A 23824-nucleotide genomic window follows, 5' to 3' on the forward strand; every position below is an offset into this window, starting at 1 on the left:
GAAGTCCATGGTGACCCCCCCCCATCGAAACACTGACCCCAAACCTCCTTAGCTTCAGCAAAGTTCCTTCATCATGTGCCCAGAGAGTCCTGGAAGGCCTGGTGCCAGCAGGCCCATTCTCAGTTGCTTTAGGAAAGCAGAGCCCTGGTTGACTCCAAGTGCAAGAACTGTTCCTGCTGCAGCTGTTGAGTGTATTTCATATTATTTTCCCTAAACTTGTGTTTTTGTTAGTATGGCTTTGTTGTACCTGTAAGTCAATCTGTTCTCTGTCTTTGTAAGCTGGTTTGGGTGTGATTTTGAAAAGCGGCACATGAATAAACCTGATGACGAGCCTTCAGAGCATGCACAGGTAAAGAGTGAACCAACCAGTTGCCAGTTGGGTATTGTCCATCGCCTACAGTGCCCTTCTTTGTTATGAGCTCTCTGGGCAAGGTCTGTAAACTGTATGCTGTAGAGCAGACGGTTGCTGTTAAATATTCTGTGTTTGAAAAGCACAAAAGAGAGGCACAGGAAACATTTAGCATTTGATTCACTTTATTGTGTTATCAAAGTATGATAATCAAATTGTCAGAAATCTACTGAACTCATTCACACAAAGAGGAAGGTGTATAGAAAAACAACAGGCCTTCCCAGGCAGTGTTCTATATTAAATACTGTTAAGCAGAGAACAGCAAAGTAATTGCTCAGTCCCTGAATTTTTGAACACCTCAAATACTATGTACTCCACAAACTAGCTTCATGGCTAGAATTCTTGACTTTGGCCTGCAAACTCCGTTTCATTTATTGCTCAATGGTGAAATCTACTCTTTCTAGCAGAATCACATAGTAGCCCTAAAACCTTGCAGCAGCAGCATCTATCTATCTATCTATATTTTGAGCAGTTGAAGTTCCATCCAGCACTCTCTACATATCAGTTGTAGTGCATTTGGTCCTTAAAAGTATTTTGGTTTTGGGGAGCAAAGTTGCAGGGACATGAAAAATGAACACATTTGTAATAATTGGGGATACCAAGAGATAGCATGAAGTGGCAAGCAGTTGGAGAACGTGTCTCTCATGTGCTTTCACAGACTGACAGCAGCAACCAGAACCCAAAGACACATTTTAGGATCATCGTGCCCAGTGAAAATTTGACTTTGAATTGTTGATTCCCAAGATAAATAGAATGTTTTAAAACTCTAGTTTCAAAAGCAGTTTGAAAGAGGGACACAGACACATTGTTGTTTGAAAAATGTGAGCTTTAGGAAATTAATTGCACAATTTGTGGCTCCCTGGCTATGATCTACAGGAAGCTCCAGTTCAATCAGTACTTCACCACTGAATTTATGAATAACCATCATTCACAATGTTAAATGGTGGATATAAATGGCAAAATCTAACCCAATATAGCTTTTCCCATTCTGTTATCAGTTAAAGGATAAAAAGATAACAAAAAAGCCACAATACGATACAAAGCCAAATATAGAAGAGAAGGACTGTAATATAACCAGAAGAAGCCCCAGTGGGACAGCTAATGATGCTTGGCCATATTTAATTTTACTGCAGGCAGCTGGCACAAGCATTGATAAACAAACCACCAATGGCTGGAATCAACGGCGGGAGGCAGGTGTATGAGATTGATCGGGACAGATGAGAAGGGAGAAATGAAGAGGTGACATTTTGATTGCACTATGTATTAAGAATGAAATGCAGGTGGGACAGAAGTATTACAGGGCACATAAGAATGGGGCTGGAAGTCACAGCAACAGATGCCAGTTACCAGCTACAGCTGGACAATATGATGCAAGGCCAAAACATGGAAGGCACACATACAGTAGGAGCGCACTCTGAATATACATGTGGCCTTTGGTTTAACCCCTTAGTCCTCATCCCCAACTAAAACTAAGCCTAAGCACAAGTAAATCAACACATTCTTGTTACCTTCACCTCTATCACTCCCCCAGCCTGGCACCCCGTGTTGTAATTTAAATTGGATCCTACTCAGGAATCAGAGACCTGTACTTTTGCTTATGTTCCACTGTTATGCACCATATGTATGGATAGCTCTATATGAAGTTAGCAAGTCTCTGAAGATCTGTCACACTCGTTTCCTGTTCTCTGCTGTAACAGTCCTAAACAGACCATTAAGGCAAGCCCTAGCCTTCAGAATGTTCCATGAAAGTGATGTTGTGATGAATGTGGATTTCCCTGTGAATGTGTGAGGCCAAATAGTAAGAAATAACTCAGCAGGGAAAAGGAACCCAGTGTCACCCACATGAACTCTGCCATCTACATGGCACCAAGCATAATGGTACCTTGAGGCCATAAGACTGAAATGGGTAGGATGGGGAGCAACAGACAAGGTGGAACCAATCTTTGAGCTATAATTAAGTATAGCGTCAGTTTAGCAAGTCAGATTTGCAATCAGAAGCATTCCCAAATGAAACTTGCAGCTACAGAACAAACAGAAGCAGATTGATGCTGACAATTCAAAGACATGGCTTGAGGAGGCACTCTCAGAGTGCAAGGCGTAGAACAATGTCTGCTGGAAACTTTCAGAGGTTATGTTATTGCCATGCCCACAGTGATCACCAATGGCCTTGTTTAAAATGGTTACTGGAATTACTGAAAAACAGGAAATTGGATGAACAGGATTGCACATTCCATAAGGCAATAAATACTTTGATAAATATTTTGTTTCTTGGAGGACCAATATTATGTTAAAACTACTACAATGTAGCAATACACAATCTAGAAAACCTAAAAGCTTGACAGAGACTATATAAAAATGTTACACCATACCAGTAACGGAAAAATATACTTGCAGACTGTAAGCTACCACTGCAGATTCTGTGTGATCTCATTGTCTAGTTAGGAAAAAGTCTGAAGATTAGAAAAATACGAATGATAAACGTGTCCACAGCTGTCACTCTGGGCACTTGCTTACTAAGAGGTCAGGCTCAGTGCAAGTTCCTTAGAACAAAATTCAGATTTCCAGGTCACTCTTACTCTCAAACTGGAGTATTTGGCACAAATCTCAAGTCAGCCCCCTATTACAAGTGTCCCTTATGACATCAACAATTGACATACTGCCCCCTTTTGGGTGCTTTTAAAGTTTCAACACAGGGACTAACCAGACATAGATGACGATGCAGCAACTCGTATCCCAAACATATACTGAGCTCAAGGCAGGAGAGTTTGGTTGTGCCATGTTGGCTAGACACTTATGCTGGTTAGTTAACTGAGGAAATGGTCACAAGCTGTAATCTGGGTGGGCAGAAGCAGCAGGAATGAATACTAAACCATTTGCTCTGGAAGGAGGGATTGTCAATAGATGGCCAACCCAGCAGCTAACAGGCAATTATGGGTTCAGCTGAGCCTCTCTTTTTTTGCAGTCTGCCCAGCACTGCCTCAGATGAAGGTTGGTGCTTTTTTTACGGGCACTTCCTGCATTTATGGTTGCACATTACACTCCTGAATCAGGAACGTGAGCACCTTTGCCCCATGCCATTTTGTTCTATGGTACAAGGCTTGATCTTCCATAGGGGACAAGGAAATAGAATTTGGAAGAGGATTACAGTACAAGAAAAGGAGACTCCAACGAAACATGACAACCAAGTTACAATACCAAAATTTCTGGGAACAGTTAGCTTTACTATCAGCTCTATCTTTAAGAAGTCTCCAGTAACAAGAACAGTTTAGGCTGTTATTTTGCTCTACAATGCTAAGCGTTGCTGGAAGGCAGCCTGTGTTTTAGACACTCCAGATCATGGAAGGAAGGCATCTGGCTAAAATAGCACTTGTCACAGCACTGGCTTCTGAACAATGGTTGGCAAGTACTCAAGAGACAGCCAACCGATCACAGCAAAACAGAGACCACCTCCTTAATATCTGCTCTGTCAATTCTTAGATCTACAGCCAACTGGAAATATCCAAGTTACAGGAGTAAAGAAAACCTTGCTGTCTTCAGCCATTGACCTCCACCTTGCTCCAGCAAGGATCAGGCTAAAGGGTTCAGCTTGTGCTAGAAAATCTTATCAGGAGCTCAGAGACATACTGTATCTTCTTCATGAACAATACTCATCTGGCTGGATGTCACCAACTTAAATAAAACCAAATAGCTGCTGCTGGAACTTCACTTAATACTAGCTTCCCAGCTGGGAACAATGACCCAGTACTTGTGACCCTTCAGAAAAGGTTATGTTATTGTTCTTTTCTTTATATTACAGCTCATCTATGCCCTTCCCCACATCCCAGAGAACAAGCGCAGCACATTCTTCACAAAGATGGGCACTGGGATTGCACTAAATGCAGCTGGAAGGAGCTTTTGTATGTAGGACACCACAGTGTGTTATGAGCACTAATCAAAGAGACAAGTGATCATTAATTGACAGCAACATTTCCAACAAGGCCCAAACAAGTCAAGCAGGCTTTAAATAGGGTTGTCCAAAACAGCCATTCTTCCTCCCTGCCTTAAAAGGCCCTTCAAGTGTCATGTCAGAAGAGGGTATTATGCATTGTGTCATGAACCAAAGAGAACTTTTTTTACGTAGGAAATTGTATTGGCATCATAGAGCATTTCAATGTGCTCACTCCCTGGAAGCTCATAGAGTGTCACATTCTGTTTCTGCTGGCCCACCCACTTCTGACACTGCAAGGCACTTCGCAAATTCACTGTTCCATCACCATCACCATAAAAGATCTTAGGATCCTTGTCTGGAAAGGTGTCATAGAAGAACGACTCTGGGGTCTCCACCCCAGTACCATAAAGACAGTGTATGCGCACCCCTGGAGGAATCATATTGTAGACCAAGGATTCGGTCTCTGTTCTCATGAGCCAGCCATCCTCAAAGCCAATGTCTGTATAAAACTTTTGGTAATCCTGAATAGTATAGTTAGCAAATGGAGTGCTGACAAGGATCTTCTCTGGAGACCAGGTGTAGTTGTAAGGGAGCAACCAGCTGGTTGACACTGCAGATCTCTGCTGGCCTCTGATCTTAAGGGAGCTGATGACAGGGATCCGATTATTGTCACCTGATGCATTAAAAGTATTATCTGGTTAGTGATCACATGTTGTCATATAAACCCATAATCCACTAGTTATAAACTCATGACACAGACCAAAAGTATAGTTTTGAATGTTGTCATTTTACACTTATTAGGTTGTACTCTTCAAGCCCTGACATGGAGGGCAACAGTAAAAATATTTGATGCCAAAGATGGCATAATCCAAGGAAAACTACTGCCGTATAAAACTGTCATACAATATAAATAACTTCATGTAATCTAAAGACTTACCTTGAGAGATCGCTTGATGGTTTCATAACAGATAAATATATTACCTTCTATCTAAGGACTCTGCCTCCCTATCTATACATTAGGCAGGAGTTGGCTTTGAACACCACCAGTACTTAAGACCACCAGTAAGGTAAAGGTAAAGGGACCCCTGACCATTAGGTCCAGTCGTGACCGACTCTGGGGTTGCGGCGCTCATCTCGTTTTATTGGCCGAGGGAGCCGGCGTACAGTTTCCGGGTCATGTGGCCAGCATGACTAAGCCGCTTCTGGAGAACCAGAGCAGCGCACGGAAACGCCGTTTACCTTCCCGCCAGAGCGGTACCTATTTATCTACTTGCACTTCATGCTTTCGAACTGCTAGGTTGGCAGGAGCTGGGACCGAGCAACGGGAGCTCACCCCGCCACGGGGATTCGAACCGCCAACCTTCTGATTGGCAAGCCCTAGGCTCTGTGGTTTAACCCACAGTGCCAACCACGTCCTAAGACCACCAGTAGCTTCCCACAATTATAGAATCCAATCATCCTGGAAATTCAAAGATAGATTGTCCTCCAATGCCTGTTTCGGGCTGGCTCTCTTCAACCAAAAGCTGGTTTTAGGATGAAGACTGTAGCTATTTATTACAGTAGTACATCTAGATGTAGCTAAGCATGTTCAAGTTGCACCACAAACCCCTGTCCCTTTTAATGGAAACCCCACCCTCCTCTGCAAGCTGGAGACATTTACCTGATGCTAGAACACGTAGAGTTTTTGCCACTCCTCCCCATGGGGCACCAAGTGAAATGAAGTCCCTTATGTATTTGTCTTTCCAGTCTTGCGGCTGATGGCTGAAGAAGTAGAGAACATACATATTCCCCATGCTATGGGCAATTAAAACCACTGGTTGATCATATTCTTCATACATTATCTCTATCAGCTTCCGGAGGGCCACAAAATAGTCTGCATTCTCATCTAGGAGGAAGGCAGATAATTTATCCCATTAACTGAATGAGCTTATTAAGTATCTCTATTGTCATTTTATTTAAAACATTTAACACTGAACTGAAAGCTGTAGAAGATCATGTGCACTGTTTTGGATAGGTTTTCCCCCATTGCCCACAATTCCCTAAACCTTTCAGACTAGCTCCCCAACATTCAAGACAAAAGTCTCTCAGGTTTGTTTGTTTCTATGAGTCTAAGTTAAAAGAAAGTGTGTCCTGATTGTATAATCTGACACAGGCTGCAAAGAGAATGATTTTGTTCACACATGCACGTACACCACTTGACTTCTGCATCTCAATGACTGGGAAATGAAAATGTGAAATGGCCCCATTAAAAAGCACTGATTTGCATGGATGGTGGGTGACTTTAACAACACCCTGTATCAACATCTACCCTCCAGGATTCCAGCACAGCTCTTCAGTAACAATTTGGCTTGTTGCACCATCTTGACTGTATGAAGTAGAAAGGTCACCAAGACTTGTTTTTAAACAACCCTGTAACTATTTAACTATCAGGTGACATTCAGTTGCATCAGGGGCTAAATAGGTTGAACTTGTAAGCCTTGGAAAAACTTGATTACTACAAATTGTGTGTTTGCATGAGCCACAGTTCATTCTGCTCTGTAACCCTAATCCCAATAGATGAAGATTTATTTACTTGGTGCCTTCCGCCAATCATAGGGAGCGCCTCTAATATCTTCATCCCGTTGGTAGCCCAAGTCCACCAGAGTCTGCACCAGTGTATAGAAGTAGGTACCTATGGCCAAAAGAAGAAACTGAATTGCAACAATACCGCAGGCCCAATTAACACTGCCCTTTATGTAACGTTAAAATTTCAGGGTCGTTTTAAGCCAACTCCCATATTGGTTACACCATGTTATCAGTTAATTCGTTCAAATTAATCATTCTTCAGCTATAAACAATTACAATGTCAGTTACGTTCATCAACAATTCTGAAATCACAATCTGGAGATGACATTCATTTGCAAGCCCTCTGGGACAAGATGTTCCAACAACTGTTCATTCCTGAGTGGTCAATTTGCTCTATGTTTTCATCTAAGAGGGTACATGACCACAGGAAGAACCTAAAGAACCTATATGATCACAGCTGTTGGAAATGAGCACTCAGAGATGGTTGTCAGTTCACCTTTGATGCAGTCTGGTTTTGTTCCACTTAAATTTTCTCTGACCTTCTAATACCAGGTGAGATGGTACTGACCTTAGCAGCTGGTAGAGTACTGAACTGTGTTTCCATAACTAACATAGTTTAACATGATTGCCTCTATCCTGGGCTGAGCACATTTCCACTCTGTTGCCAAGGAAGTGAAGGCTGAAAGTTAACACCAAGGGTGAGGGCAAGAAATGCCATCTAAATAACCCTGGCACCATGGGGGCATTGTTATTTCTGTTTCTGATATCAGACTTGAATGTTACATTTACTACAAGGAAGAAGCATTCTAAATCAAATAGAGTGCACTACAAATGGCAATATGTACACAGGCAAGTTGGGGAACAGCCATAGCTCATCATATTCAGGTAGGGGTAGGGGAGACACTTGTCTGAAACCCTAGAAAAATCCTGACCCAGTACAAGGCAGCTTCCTATGTCCCTTCCTAAATTACATGCTTGGGCCTATGTATAATACAGATTACCGTAGTTCTTTTCCCAGCCTTCCAATCAGACAAGTGTGAGCTCTTTCCATAAAATTCAAACAAAGGCACACAGAGAATAAATCTCAGGAACTATTCTCCATCTCTGGAATTATTGTGGTTTTTGTCCACGGACATTTAGGGGAAGGGACTATTTTGCCAGTATGTTTCATGCATGCATTTTTGATACTTGACACTACCACTGCCAAGAGTCCGAATGATATCAGATTAGGTGAAAAATACATACCAACACTTCTTTTACTAGGGTCAAGGAATTCCAAGGAGTAAGTCTGTCCAAATCCAGGGACTTTGATATCCACCCCCTCTGGTGGCCCAGTGGATCCACTTGTTCGATTGTATACTAGCCTGGGGGGAAATATCAGTATCAAGACCAAAATTTGAATGGGAGTCTATATATTTGAATTATCAGGTACACAAAAGATGCACAACAAATGGACTTTGAAAACTTGTTTTCTGATGCACACAAACATACACTAATTAAGCCAGTAAGGTGTTAAGTCCAATCTGCAGCATACTGCAGGTCTAGAGGGAAGAGATAAGCTTTCTTTACTAATATAGCCATAAGTAGAGTTTTAGCAAAAAGGGTTAAGATACTGGTAAGACAGCTTTAAGTAGGTTATTTCAACAAAGCTTCTCAGACAGACTTAATATAGCATAAGAACAATATCCACTTAGCTGCTAGGTACTGAAGCAGCCCAGTTGCAAACAATTGGTTGGCCTTGTTCTTGCTGCCATAGAGTATCCCCCTTCCTAGAGCTCTCCCTTCCTCCACTCCTTGTAATGTAGATGAGTTCCAGCAGTTTGCCTTAAAATGCACCTGATGATTTTGGCTAAAGTCCTCAACTTGAGTGCTGGACATATGTTTTTGTCATAAGCAAATAAAGTAATTAATCATTCTGCTTTGACTGTTCTGGCAGGTAAGTGGAGAAATGTTAACCAATGCCTTAAGTAACATGAGGTCTACAGACTTGTGTCAATAAGAAAATGGATGTAATATAGCATTTGTAGTGTTTGCTCTTTGAGAGACCTCTGGGTCCAAGGAACTATTTAATTTATCATTAACTCATAGTTAACATTCTGATGCGCAATACAAGACAGCAATGAGTGTTAAAAAGGCATAATGCAAGTTGAGTAACAAGCAAATTCAAGAATAACCATTTATTCATGTGGTCACATGGAAGACATGTTTAAGAGGATAGGACCCAAACCAAAGGCTTCAAGTTACAAGAAAGGAGATTCTGACTAAACATGAGGAAGAACTTTCTGACAGTAAGAGCTGTTTGACAGTGGAATAGACTCCCCTCTCCTCCTTTGGAGCTTTTTAATCAGAGGTGGGATGGTCAGCTGTCATGGATGCTTTAACTGAGCTTTAACTGCACAGCAGGGGGTTGGACTAGATGATGCTTGGGGTCCCTTCCAACTCTACAATTCTATGATTCAACAGCTATTTGAACTTTTATGTATGCAGGTAGTATTTCATGACTGGATTCCTGCCAATTTCAAACTACCACCTTTTTGAATGCTGGCTCAATTCCTACAGCATATCAAGCCACAGTCTTTGCTAACAAAATTTAGAACACAAATCATGTGAGTAACTGGCAGGGAATCACCATGAAAATTGTTCCAGAGGGACAAGGGTGGAACTAAATGATTCTCTGTTTCACACACAATCACATTTCCTATACTGCAAATTGTGAATCCATGGCACGTACACATATTTTGCACTGTTTGATTGTAGCCTAAACCTGCTGCCAATTACTGTAGTTTCCTGCTGTGGACATGTGTTCCTCAAAAGTGACAAACTGCATACAGACTTCATAGTTTTCTGGCTGCTACACATAATAGCCGAGCTATTTGAATTTGAATTCTGATCCTACTGACTTTCCCACATTGCCTTCTGAGTGGTTTGGGATCTCAGCTAGATCTCATAGAATTTGGGTACTTCTTGCTACTTAAAAAAGAATCAAATTATTTAAGTCCCATTTTTATACAGAACCGAGTCCTTTTAACAGTGCTATGACCCACCTGATATTATCTATCCAACAGTCAATGATAACGGGAAGCAGCAGTTCTAAGTTGAGCCACAATGTGTAGTAACTTTCTGTCTTCTTGGAGCAGAGGTAGTGCACCACAGAAGGTTTGTCCAACTTTGCTTCTAACTGGTTACCCAAATCTCCCGGCACTGTAATGGCAAAAGGAAGGGAAGAGTTACATCAAGTGCTGTGGTTTTGCTCAGGCATTTTTACTCCCACCCCAAAGCTACACTTGGTTTTAAAATGCATTGAGGTTTTATAACTTAAAGAATGCTACACTCTGTAAAGCAATTGGAGCTCTGTGGAGAAATGGCCTCAGCACTATTGTAAAGTAGCCTAGAAATTACCCAGTCTCCAAGCCTGTCAGCTGACCTGTAAAAATTATCACACACTTGTGATGCTTGATATTCTAAGAAATGTAAATACTTCTGAGTTCAGATTATGTTCAGTGGGGGAGAAACTTGTTATCTCAACAAATGGGAGTTAAATTGACTGTTTCAAACTATTTTAGCACACTATGCATTTTTAACTATGCAAGGAAAAAAGTGCCTTCAAAATTATTATAAGATTTTGCAACCGAGAGTCCTTTCATGGAACCTTCCACCTACATTACACAAAACCGATTTGTCAGCTTATTTATCAAAATTTTTGTTTGCTTTATATTTTCCACTATTATACACATCAACTGTGCTTTATGCTACTTTTATACTATTTCTGACCTGGAGGAAAGGAAGAATGCAATAAAGATTCACAATTATTTATTTATTCATTATAGTACCATAATTAAATGTATACGGTATATCACCCTTCACCCAAGATCACAGAGCGATTTATTTATTTATTTATAAAAATGATATTTACTACTTTTCGAACAGTTTCAACACAACACTACAAACAAACAAAAAAAGAAAAGAAAAAAGAACAATACAAATACAATACAAAAACACTACATACAAAACAAAACAAAACAAAAACAATTTAAAAACACCTCAAACATTTTCAATATCTTATCTTTCATTCACTTATTTCCAACGACCTCCTCACACCTCCCTTTTTGTATTCCACTTCTATTTATTGTTTCAGCAATTCCTTTCCATCTTCCTCTGTTTTCTATCCTATAATTATCTTAACACATTCTTGCCTTATTTTTTCCTTTAATTTTCTATTAATCTATTTATACTTAATTCCTTATAACATTTCTACTAAAGCCATATAACTTCACTCCAACATTCTTCTAACATTCATTAATTTTACAATATTTCTATAAATAGTCTTCAAATTTTTTCCAGTCTTCTTCCCCCGACTCTTCTCTCTGGTCTCGGATCTTGGCAGTCATTTCTGCCAAATCCATATAGTCCATCAACTTCATCTGCCATTATCCAACACTTCAGTGCTTTCAAGAAGCAACCAGCAAAAAGCAAAAAGCAGACGGTTCACAACAAAGTTTAGGGGTCCGGCAGGGCAAGTCCACCTTCTTCTTTGGCATCCGTCAATATCTTAAATTTTACTCGTGGCTTCCTGCCCTGCCAAACAAATCTAGAGATGTCCCTCTTCCACCTCCTGAAACAATCCATCCCATCCAAAGCTTGCAATGTTTGAAACAAAAGCAACATCCCCAACAACACAACAACCCTCATCCCCACCACAGCAACTCGGCCCAACAATAACAACTTCAGATTTGTCCATATTTCCAAATCCCCCTTCTCTTCAATCCAACGTCCTTCACAGTTATCCTTGAATAAATTCACATTTCTGGCGGTCATACTAACCCCCAAATACCTCTCTTTCTCAACCGATGTTAGTCCTGTCTCCTCCTGAAACTCTGTCAAGCTTTCCTTTTCCTCAGGTAGGGCTCTGATCCTCAAATTCATCTGTTTCTCTTTAAGTTCAATCATAACAAATGTCAGCTTATGTTCATCAAGTTGTCCTTGTATGGATGGGACTCTCTCTCTCTCCAGTTGTATTGCTTTACACTCAGCAGCAAGGGTTTTCTCCTTGACTTCATCCGCAGTTTGCCGTATCAGAGTAGATTCCTGTATCAATTTCTGGATGGTTTCTGTATTGGTATTCACCTTTTGTCCCAGATTATTTAAACTTTCTACCATTAAGTCTATTTTAATATTTGCAGCATCCACTTTCACATTTATCACGTCTGTTTTCTTGTGAAGCTGTTCCAGTGAATCGTTTATTTTCACTAATACGGCCGCTAAGGCCTCTTCTGTCGACATTCCGTCTGTTTTTTCCTTTCCATTTGCCATAACACTTAAGAGACTCAAGGTCAATCCCAGACTCTCACAATTCTTTATCTTGCAGCTGGTAATTCCCCTAGCCCAGCTCCTGTAGAGCAACCAATTTCAAAAGCTTCCACTAGGGGAAAACAGTTTCTATTTGTATTAGTCAGTACTGTCCTCTTTTAAACAACGTTCCAATAATCCAAAGTTAGTTTCAGTTTTCAGTTACTTTTAATCCTCTTTAAAAGCAGCCGGAGACAGTAGAAACAATGTATTCTCTTATTTAGCTACCTGTCAATGAACGTTCTAAACGTTGTCAATGAACATTTCAAAAGACATCGATCCTCCTAGCAGCCTGTTTCCAGGGTCTGAGCGGCGGTATTTTAACTCTCTTTACTCTCTCCTACAGGCATATTCAGTCCACCACTTCCCCCCCTCTTCTCCTGTCTCCAAAGGGGGGGTTAGTTCTTTGCCGATGGAGATTTAGTCTTTTTACAAAAGGCTTTCCAAGACTTCAGCTTGCAGGCTCATTGCTTTAATTTATTTACAAAAGGGGAGGCGGACTTCCTGTATTGAACCTCCCCGTTTCGATGCCAAATTAAACGTTTAAAAATCCAATTCTCCCACTTCAGCTCTACTCACGGGTAATTACTTTAGAGTCCAATTGTCCACAGGAAAAAGTCAGTGCTCTCCGGCAACAGCTATGTGGCTTCGCTCCGTGGAAGAAGCAGACGATTCAAAGCACCGCGCTGCTCACCCCACGTCGCTCTGGATCCCCGAAACCGGGTTTCCCCACAAGTAGGGGAGGCGCAAAAGGTGCCCGCCGAATCCCACGTTCACAGGCTTCTCCCGCCTCTTATTTTTATGGGTCTCCGCTTTCGCCGTGGCGGTACAGACCCAAATTCCCACGGGGCAAATTCCTCCCGATCAGAGGAATTCTGCCATTGCCGGAGGCACCAACCCGGAAGTCCCACAGAGCGGTTTACAGTATAAAAACACAAAACTACACAACATAAAAACAAAATGAATTCTCTAAAAAATGTTAAAGGCACTTCTGCATATGCAAGACAGTCCCTCCTCCTCATGCCCCATCCCTTTCATCAGCAAACATTTACATTGCCCAAAGCAAGCATCATTCATGTCAGATTGGATAGAATTTATGGAGAATGGAATTCAACAGTCATGAAACACTGTTTCCTTTCTCAGCACAATGTGATATATTTTATCATCTCAATTGCTTCTGAAATTAGGTTGAATGAAAACTGCATGGACAAGTGTATTTGGCATTGCTTTGTATATAGACCATTATAGACACTTCCCTCAAAACTGATTATTCACTTAATATTGAAAATGAATACAGGAACTTAATGTAACAGGAACATTGGACTTAATGTAAGGAAATATGCTTGTTTCCTGTAAAATAGCTGCTATATAGGCACTTCTTCAATATTAGTTTGCATTTCCATCAAGACTATGATAACTCCATTAAATGAGTTAACAATTTTTCTTTTCATTTACTTTTCACTAGCTATTTTACAAGAAAAACACATTTTTAAAAAAAAATCTTTGTTACATGTTCCACAAATCACTCCTAGTTCATGTCTGGCAGGTGTAAGCTCCCAGAAACTCAAGCCATGTCAGAAGTTAGGCTGCTGCAGTCTGTGGTCCCTGAAGCATCTGGAGAGTCACCAGGGCAAATATGCCTTAAGTATCTCTTCTCTGCCCACCACCCGACATATGCATCAATGGATGCTGACTAGCTAGCCTACAAGGCAACCTTCTCCTAAAAACATTTTCAAGGTCTCATCCTGTATTATCTAGACAAGATCACGCGCCAGGCAGTTTGACTACTTTCCCTATCTCTGTTTGCTGCTTTGACTCAGATGTCTATCCAGGGCTGGAAGACACAATCAAATGCATCTCATGTATTTACTAATAGTACTATTCTTAGAGCAGACAACAAAAAGCTAGATACAGAATTACCACCCTAGCAAAAACATTTTCTTTCCAATGTTGCAATCTTGAAGGTTTTCCCACCTAAATAGAAACTATATAAACCAAAACTAGTTTCAAGGAACTGAAAGAAGAATTGACATAAATAGGTGGGGGGGGGTGGATGGAGCTACCATTCATTAGGCATTTAAAAATCTGATACAATTAAATGTCTTAAGTATTTGCACTTGGAAACTGGCTGGGGATTTAGAACTTGATTCACCCTCCCTCTGCCTGTTATAACATGGATTTGAGCATGTTTTCTTCATGGTGGGCAGTTCTCAAGTTTTCACCTCTAATTCCAAGAAACAGGACTCTTTATTTTTGCAGCTTCTGTTTCCACGGAGTTGTGGAAAAGTCTCCTGTAACTGTTGAACAAGATGAAGAGTTTATAAAACCACTTACAATTAAGGGTTGTTTATTTTGCAAGAAGCTTCTATGTTATAATTAGGATTAGAAGGGCAGTCACATGATGTGCAGATTCCTCTGAAGAGTGCATGAGTAAACAAACCCTGCCACACACACCCAGCTGCCAACCTGAGTCAAACAACGGAGTAGGAGCTTAAGAAAATGAATATCCAAATAGCTTTGTTTAGGGCCAAACTACATCGGACCGTGACAGACCAGCGTCTAAAGCAGATCGCTGATCAATTGTTATAAAGGAGTATTTGCATGATTTAAAGCAGAAATGTCAAGTGAGTGCTGAGCCCTTCCTGTGCTCTCAACCCCGCATTCTAACCACTTGTTCTCAGTGTTTCATCTTGCAGTAGCAATCTAAACCTCAAAGTTAAAATCAGCTGAAATGAAGCTAGGGAGGGAAAGGTTAATTACCCCACCCCCATCCACATCTGGCCCACATCATATTAAAACTTGACCATTGGCTGGCTTCCTAGGAATCGTACGCAGTCAACTGTGGAATGTGTTGCATTGCTGTCGCGTGTAGTTTGGCCCTTAGGTTCTTAAGAATTTTAGCAAAAAGTCAATTCAAATCCTTTGTAAGTGATCCAGCAAACCAATTCTGATCCTAAAATGTACTTCTTAAACGCTGCTCAGAAATTAATGTAAATGAAAAACAAAAAAACAAAACAAAGCTGAACGGTTTGCTTAAAAGCACTAAAGTTCTTTTAAATAAGTAGTACATAGCAGAATGAGCAAAGAGATCCTTATGAATGTTTATAAATACACTACCCTTGATACGAGTCCAACCTACTTGCTTACCCAAGAGCAAAGCTTGCGTCAGTTAGTATAATTTGTAGCAGGAGTTATAGACTGAAAATGGTATTGTTTCAAATGAATGGTATCAAACTGGATGTGGATCTACATAGATTATGCACTAATGTGCGGCAGCAAGCTTTTATTTCCAGCTGCTACAAAGCTTGGCACTGTATTCAAAAGTCTGAAATACTTGCCTATCAGGCATTATCCTTTATGACTAAAAAACACTATGTCCAAGCATGCTGCCCTGTGAAAAAATTTAAAAGAAAATTAAAAGCAGATATTCTTGAGGTCAAGTTCCCAATACAGTTTGATACAACAACTAGCACATTGCCTGAGAATAAGTCCTCTCCGCTTGCAACTATATTATAATAATATTAAGGTGCACACGCATAGCAGGCCCCACTCCACAGAAAACAAATCTTTCACCTTTCAAAATTAAGAAATATTCCCTGAAAAAAAAAAATACACTTCATCTGAGTACACATAGCAAAATAATGTGAATATTGCACAACATCAAGAAAAGTGCTTAAAAGTCAAAGAAAAGTACAACAGTAAGGAAGCATATGGAGAAGGAAGCTACAGTTCCGGTAGGCAGTATCACTGGAGCACAGCCTAACTTACTATTCTCCTGTGCAAACTACATGAAGTGTGGGTAAATTATATTGTTTTTAAAATGCAAAAGTGGATCTATTCCAAGGACAGGTATGAAATGGAACTGGTGGTGGTAACAAGATTATCCACTATAAAATGATGCTCAGCATCTCATACTAAAAGTTAAAGGTAAAGGTAAAGATACCCCTGCCCATACGGGCCAGTCATGTCCGACTCTAGGGTTGTGCGCTCATCTCACTCTAGAGGCCGGGAGCTGGCGCTGTCCGGAGACACTTCCGGGTCACGTGGCCAGCGTGACGAAGCTGCTCTGGCGAGCCGGCACCAGCGCAGCACACGGAAACACCGTTTACCTTCCCGCTATAAAGCGGTCCCTATTTATCTACTTGCACTTAGGGGTGCTTTCGAACTGCTAGGTGGGCAGGAGCTGGGACCGAAAGACGGGAGCTCACCCCGCCGCAGGGATTCGAACCGCCGACCTTGCGATCGGCAAGCCCTAGAGGCTGAGGTTTTACCCACAGCGCCACCCGCGTCCCATTTAAAGCAACACTTTAGCCACCACAAATGTGCTGTGGCTATACATTAAATCATGGGGCAATCAGTCAATAATAACTATCACTGAAATTAATCTTCCTAACAAGGTGCCACAATGCATGTTCTGTACCTCCACTTGCAACTATCTCCATGGCTAACTGCCAGTTTGAGAGGCAATGATTTAGTTTCAAAGAAGGAAGAGAAGACCAAGTGGATCACAGAAAGCTTCTTATCCTACTAAGTCAAGTAAAGAGATTACAATTATTCAAGAGAATGGTGATGGCCAAGAAGCAATCACCAAGTAAAAAAGAATGTGGCTCTACTCCTTAATACAAGATGGGCATGGTTGTTTATGTAAACAACCTGCTACAGGAACAAATTGCACTTGCATGCGTAGGTTATAGATGATAGAGATAAAACCTATGCAAAGACAGGAACCCAACAAATGAACACAAGTAGTTATGCAGTCTCTTGCAGTATGAGCAGGCAGATCTTTGACCACAGTCCAAAGGCCAATTTACATTTACTTTCATCTTTTGAAATTCACCAGTTAAGCATCTGGAAATCCCTAGGGTGAGGAAAGAAGCAAAATATTAAGAGGACTGCTGTTGGTTTCATTTACTTTTTAAGTAGCCCATTAACTACTCATCCCTAGTTGATGCTTGCACAACCCTATTTGACCTATGCATATAGGAACTAACCAAGACAATTAAAAAAGAGACACAGACAGCTTTCTGGGGTAGGTGGTGGTAGGTTTTTTGTTTGCTTGTTGTCGTCCCACCCCCACAGCAATTCCCAAACTGACTTAGGATAACATAAGACATTTTTTCTACCAAGTAAATTTAAATATGTCAGTGTGGTAAAATGTCCCAAAATGAAGCCATGTGTGATGCGTCAGAAGTAGGACTATTATCTGTTTCCCTGGACTGGGTTTTGTTGCTTTTTGGGAGGAAGGTTCGACTTGGAAAACCACATGGAATATTTCTTTACCCCAACAAGTTAACAATGGACAAAAGGAAAAAACAGCTCAACTGCAAGAACCTATAGATTTTGTGGGATTTTTTGTTGCTGATGTTTTTCAATTCACAGATGTTTTGCAGCACAAAACTTGTAAATAATAAATGGCTTAAATTTAGGGAAACGGTTTACTAACCCCACCTCTACTTTTCTGGAGCTGGCATGCTGAGTGGCCCTTGTCCCTCATGCAACGCAGAGAGCTTTTAAGCTGTGTCTTGCTTACTGGTCTCTGAAAGGCTCTCACACAGGCGCCGGGTGGCTCCCAGAGCCTGTGCGAGATCTTCCCAGAGCCCTGTAAGCAAGGCAAAGAGCTTAAAAGCTCTCTTCATCATGGGAAAACCCAGCAGAGAAAGAGCGTTTAAACTCTCCACCTTATGTCCGTTTAATTGCAGGGGATTGGACACAGATGATCTTCAGGGTCCCTTCCAACTCTATTATTCTGTGAGCTGTGATCTGCATGCTGGCCAGCCACCAGGCACATAAAGCTGCGATTGTGCAGGTTCATAAGTTGTGAGTTGATTGTATTGCATCCGAGATCAGACAAGTCATGGGAAGACAAAAAAAATTGTAACTGGTGTGTTCCCAATTCTGACAGAAACAGGAAATTAATGCTCCCATAAACAAAGGACCAGGGTGTTGTTTATATTATTTGAATCTTCATATAAACAAGATATGTTAATTGCCGTCTGCTTGCCCATATTGGATTTATTAGCAGCTGCATTAAAGCCCCATAGTGAGCATCTGTCTAGCACATGACTTATTTTAACTCATTTATTTCTCATGTGGCTGAAGCCTGATATTAGATCTGCAGATATTTCACTGGTCGCTTTATCTCAGTTGATGCCAGCCCTGGATTAAATGTCAAAGCACATTGTTTAGCCTTTGTGGAAAACAAAGTAAGAAGAGAGAACTGGTAAAGGCTCATCTCCATAAAGAGACACATAGGCAAACTGTTTGCCACTCCACGACCTCAGAAATTCACACATGTAAATTCATTTCATTATTTGATTCTGTTAATCAGGTCTCTCAATATGACATATCCTTTTAAACAATAGTGAAAATTATTAAAAGATAATCAGCCTTTGTCTCAATGACACCATAACAGCTAACCTCTGCTTTTGGCTGATCGCAATGCAACAGTTTAAAGAGCTATTTATTGTTCCTATTCTGTGAACACATACCTGCATGATTAAATTCTGCAGTAGTCAGAACACTGCCTACATTTAATCTCTCATTCTGCTCTACACAAATAACTGAAGTACTATAAATAAGGTTATGTTTCATTTTGAAACGGGTCAAGATCTAGTCAACAGGCAAGGTTTCCCAATGCCAAAATAAACATAGTATACGCTTTTAGATGTGTGTATTTCCTAGTTAAAAAACTACAACCATTTGTGTATGTGAAGAACACAGTTTGGTGAAATCCATGGACTTTATATTAACTGAATTGAGCTTATTTAACGGAGACCTATGCTGGGTAGTATTACTTGATCTCTCAGTGGCTTCTGATTCCCTTTTTGCTCCCACCCCTGCCCCCAGAGTATATTGTATAAAACAGAGTAATTCTATAAATTCAACAGCTCATAAAATACTAAGAAACACAAAATTCTACTATTGGTAGAATCTTTACCAGATGAACTGCCACCCCACATGCTTTCTCAGGGAATACTGGCAACTTCCTTGCACACAACTCTTCTAACACTGTTCTTAGAAATAAATCCCATAGATATTAAAGACACTTATTCCCTGGTAAATATGTGAAGGGTTCCAGGCAGTGGGATGTTAGGGTTATAGATTATTCACTACTGGTTTTATCCCACAGCTTAAGAATAGCCATAGTTTTTCCTTAATATTGGTATCAGGGTTGGCATCACTGTTGTAAATGTTTGTTAAAAATAAATGTCGCCATAAATAAATAAATAAATGTTGCTTAAGCCAAATATCTGAAGAATCAAATGAAGAAAAACACCAGTAACTTGTATAGGACTACAACACCTCCTATGTTATTTATCCATTCAGTCTAGGTTGTATCCTGTTAGGCCATACAGAGTAGACACTGAAATCAATATACATTACTAACTTAAATCCAATGATTTTCATTTACGTGGATACAAACCACATTGGCAGGAAGGAGGTTAAAGTTAACATTATCACAGTGGTACATAGCTGTTAGACTAAGTGATAGTGAGGATGCAGGGTGGAATGTAGGAAGCTGCCTTATGTAATGTCAGACCATTGGTCCATCTAGCTCAGTACAGTACTGTCTACACTGAGTGGCAGCAGCTCTCTACAGGGTCAGTCAGGGAACATTTCCAGTGCTATCTGGAGATGTCAGGGATTGAATCTAGGACTTTCTGCATTCAAAGTAGTTAGTTGCTTAAGATCCCGTTTGGCTTGGAGGCACTGGGCATTCTGGATATGATGGCAGCATAAGTCTGGCAGGCCCCTGGCGGACTGCAGGCCAGTTAACCCTCCAATCCCCTGCACAAGTGAACTCATCTGCCTGCCCCCTACACATGCCTGCCTGGGATAGCATCAAGCAATTGGTTTCTCCAAGTGAGAACACTGAAGAACTAAAATGTGTGCATTTCCAGTCTAGACTAACCCAGCCTTTAAAATCCATCATGTTTGGTGGTTTTAATCCCATGTCAGACCATTAGTCCATCTAGTTCAAGACTACCTACACCTAAGGTGGTGGTGGTGGTGGTGGTGGTGGCAGCTGGCTTTCCAAACCCTACCTGGAATTGCTGGGGACCTTCTACCTACAGCCACAGAGCTTACTGCCTCCTCTCAAAGCTTCTCCCCAGGCTCCCTAGTCCCCATAGCTTTCATCCTAAAAGACATGCAATTCCAGGATGTTCCAAGCCCTCCTCTACCCCCTTCACTCTTAAAAGTCCAAAACGCAGGTCACTGTGCGCTTGGGCGTGTGATGCAGTGGGGACTTGGGATCTGTGAGACTTTCAGCCACAATTAACCTGTTAGGTAAAGGTAAAGGGACCCCTGACCATTAGGTCCAGTCGTGACCGACTCTGGGGTTGCTGCACTCATCTCGCTTTATTGGCCGAGGGAGCCGGCGTACAGTTTCCGGGTCATTTGGCCAGCATCACCAAGCCACTTCTGGCGAACCAGAGCAGCGCACGGAAACGCCGTTTACCTTCCCGCCGGAGCAGTACCTATTTATCTACTTGCACTGGCATGCTTTCGAACTGCTAGGTTGGCAGGAGCAGGGACTGAGCAACGGGAGCTCACCCCGTCGTGGGGATTCAAACTGCCGACCTTCTGATGGGCAAGCCCTAGGCTCTGTGGTTTAACCCACAGCGCCACCGTAGACCATGTTAATTTAAAAATTAAAAAATCAAGTGCAAACATAAGGCATGAACAGAATAAGCCTGTATATCTTCCCCCACCCAATAAAGCAGAACTTACTGCTTCCTCTCTGGGCTTGAGGGTGACCTCCAGGCTCCCCACATCCCCCTTCGCCCACGTCTCTCCACATCGCCGCCCCACCCTGAGCCCATGAATAGCCAGGGGGGCTTTTGAAGTTGAAGGGTGCCTTCCCCCCCCAAACCCCCCGGAAACTTCTCGTCCCAACAGTGGCGTAGCGTGGGTTGTCAGCACCCGGGGCAAGGCAAGTAATTTGCGCCCCCTAACCCGTGGATTTGCGCCCCCTAACCCTAACCCCCAGATGTTGCGCCCGGTGCGGCCGGCCCCCCTGCACCCCCCACGCTACGCCACTGCGTCCCAACCATGTGGGGGGATCTGTAGCCCTAGCCACCTTTCCTCACAGATGCCCGTTTTTTTCCCTCTCCGACCCCGACGAGGACTCCGCCCCCCCCCCGGCCAGTCCTTACCCAGCACGACCGGGGGGCCGGGGGAGCTCCTTCCTCTGCGGGGCAGGCAGCAGGCGCCGTGAGGCGAGCAGAAGAGCAGCAGGAAGAGAAGGGCCAGCGAGGGGAAGGCAGCCCCGTCCGGGAGGAGCTGCTTCCTCCGACCCCGCCTCGAGCCGGCCGGCCGCATCATCGCCTCAGCTCATGCCCCTCCTCGGAGGAGCGAGCCGCGAAAGCGATCAGAGTCCCAGTCCCGCCGCCGCCGCCGCCGCCTCGAGACAAACAAAACGGCTCTCTCCCCTCTCGAGCTTCCTCCGACCGCCGGAGCCTGTGTCAGCTGAGGCGGCGCGCGCGGTGCCAAAGGGCCTATATAAAAGGGGGGGGACGGCTAGCCAATCAGCTTCTCACCGGCTGCCTCATAGCCAATGAGAGAGAAGTAGGCGTTCCGGCGCTCCTCCTATTCCTTTCCTACCCTCGAGTTCAGTACGGGAAGTTGAGAGCGGAGATGTCGATTGAAAGAAAACACACACAAAAAAACCCCAAGACGTTGAAGAAAACACGCGCGCCCCCCCTTTCTTCCCCGCGGCCGGGAAAGACCAATCGCAGATCGAGCAGATCCGCTCCGTCTCAAAGCATAAGAGTTGCCTATGCTGCAATTGTACAAGCGAGGACTGGTGCAACGCGGTTTGTTTTGCAATGTCCACCCACTCGTCTCCTAGTGCAGGGATCAGGAACCGGTGGGTGCCCAGCTTTGCAACTGCCAGTCCTCTTCATCACGGACCATGCGGGCTAGGGGGGGTTGGAGGATACCAGCATATTGTGGGTGGGGGGCACTGGTGCCCCATCCCTGCCGTAACAGAAGTGCTCCTGCTCAGGCCGCTATATAACAAGTTTTAAGGAGCTTAAAGCGGGCCGGGCCAGCGAGGGTTGTATTTCTTACTTTTCCAGCTGACGTTCAGCCTTCTGTGAATAGTGAATGTATTGGGCTGTATGGGAGGCAAGCAAAAGGCATTTCAAGGACACATTTCAGCCTGGCAAAGACACTAAAGGAGGGTGTGAAGCAGGGCTGGCGAAGGTGCAGCGTGGGAAGAGTCTCAGGGGCAGATGCAGAGGCTCGGAGTAATGTATTTGACACACATACCCAGACCTGTGGTCCCCCCTCCCTTCCATACATAGGTGCAAGGACTTTTCTGTTATTGTCAGAGTAGCGAAATTGCATTTTTACTTGATAAAGGAGCTGCATTCTACCTTATGGTAAAGTCAGCTCTGGGTGTGACTCAAAAAAGTATTTAGGATGCGCCTAAATACCACTGACATCAGTTTATCATATTTCTGTGTGTGCCTGATCACAGTGTAGGAGTATAAACCCATCCGTAACCAGTTCTGTACTGTTTGCTGGAAGCCAGATGGGTTTTTCCCCACCCACATCTCTCTGGGTTCTATTCCTGCCCCCAAACGCCACCTTTTCCTCCCCAATCCAAGCATTTCATTTAACAGGAAAATGAAATACCTAATATTGATTCATTCATTCATTTTATGCAGCATGTGACTTGTTTTATAATCTGCTTGCTGAGCTGCTTTGTGTTTAACTAGCAACAGATAAAGTGGAATCCGTTGCCCCCTTTTTTTTTCTTTTTTCTTTTTGCTTTTTTTGTCCGCTCTGTCATGTGCCTGTGCCTTGAATGGGTCACTGATAACTGCTAATCAGCCAAGAAGGCCCTTGCCAAGAAAAGCCTTTTAAATTACAAGACTCTGTATCTTGAGTTGAGCAAGAGCTATGCCGTTGTTAGTGGAGTCAGAGGTGAAACTGCAGCATAGGACCAGAGTAAACACACCCTAATTTGTATCTGGCAGACTGGCAGGCAGGCAGACACTAGTCTTTGAATATTCAATTTATTAAATTATATGCGCTTCAAATGAAAAATGAAATTGAATCTGTGGAATCGTGAAAGAGGTGGGATGGTTCTCTGAGCATGCAAGTTTGCAAAAATCCTGTTGTCACAGGAGGAATCCTATGAATATACTAAAGAAGAGAATGCCATGAGAGGCTACCTCAGCCCCAAAGACCTTGCTTGTTACCAGTGTGGCCTCTGCCAAAGACAGAACAGGAAGCAGACCTTAGAAGAGGCAGTATGATGTAGAGATTAAGAGTGTGAGACTAGGACCTGGGACAGCAGGGTTCAAAGCTCCCCTCAACCTTGAAGCTCACTGGATCACCTTGGATGAGTCACTGTTCTCAGCCTAACTTAACCTCACAGTGTTGTTGCAAGGATAAAATAAGGGGAGGGAGAGCCACATGCGCTACCTTGAGCTGCTTGAAGGACAGGTGGGATAGATATGCTATAATAAATAAAATAAATACAAGATCTAGCTTAGGGCCCCCATGCTGACTCTTTGTGAAAGGGGGGGAAAGGGCAAACCACACTGAAATGTAGGGTGGGC

At 42.6% G+C, this 23824-nt stretch overlaps 1 protein-coding gene across 1 annotated transcript; it reads right to left on the reverse strand.

Moving 5' to 3' along the window:
* Nucleotides 1–516: 516 nt before the first annotated feature.
* On the reverse strand, nucleotides 517–21708 carry PLA2G15 (phospholipase A2 group XV). The gene is made up of 6 exons (XM_082229460.1): nucleotides 21407–21708; nucleotides 9947–10103; nucleotides 8148–8266; nucleotides 6910–7008; nucleotides 5998–6222; nucleotides 517–5010 (listed from the first exon to the last, which is right to left on the reverse strand). Exons 1-6 carry the CDS (start codon nucleotides 21573–21575, stop codon nucleotides 4499–4501), a joined length of 1281 nt encoding a protein of 426 aa, XP_082085586.1. The 5' UTR covers nucleotides 21576–21708; the 3' UTR covers nucleotides 517–4498.
* Nucleotides 21709–23824: the final 2116 nt, after the last annotated feature.

The sequence above is a fragment of the Podarcis vaucheri genome (assembly GCF_965113315.1).
Source record: "Podarcis vaucheri genome assembly, chromosome: 7".
In the NCBI taxonomy this organism is placed as follows: Eukaryota; Metazoa; Chordata; class Lepidosauria; order Squamata; family Lacertidae; genus Podarcis; species Podarcis vaucheri.

Excerpts from the sequence above, each read along its gene's own strand:
- PLA2G15 (XM_082229460.1), bottom strand. The coding sequence starts at position 21,575 with ATGATGCGGCCGGCCGGCTCGAGGCGGGGTCGGAGGAAGCAGCTCCTC. Across the intron at positions 8,267-9,946 it reads TGTTGGATAGATAATATCAG|GCTAGTATACAATCGAACAA; the intron begins GTGGGTCATAGC and ends ATTTCCCCCCAG. Across the intron at positions 6,223-6,909 it reads TGATTGGCGGAAGGCACCAA|ATGAGAATGCAGACTATTTT; the intron begins GTAAATAAATCT and ends CCTTCCTCCTAG.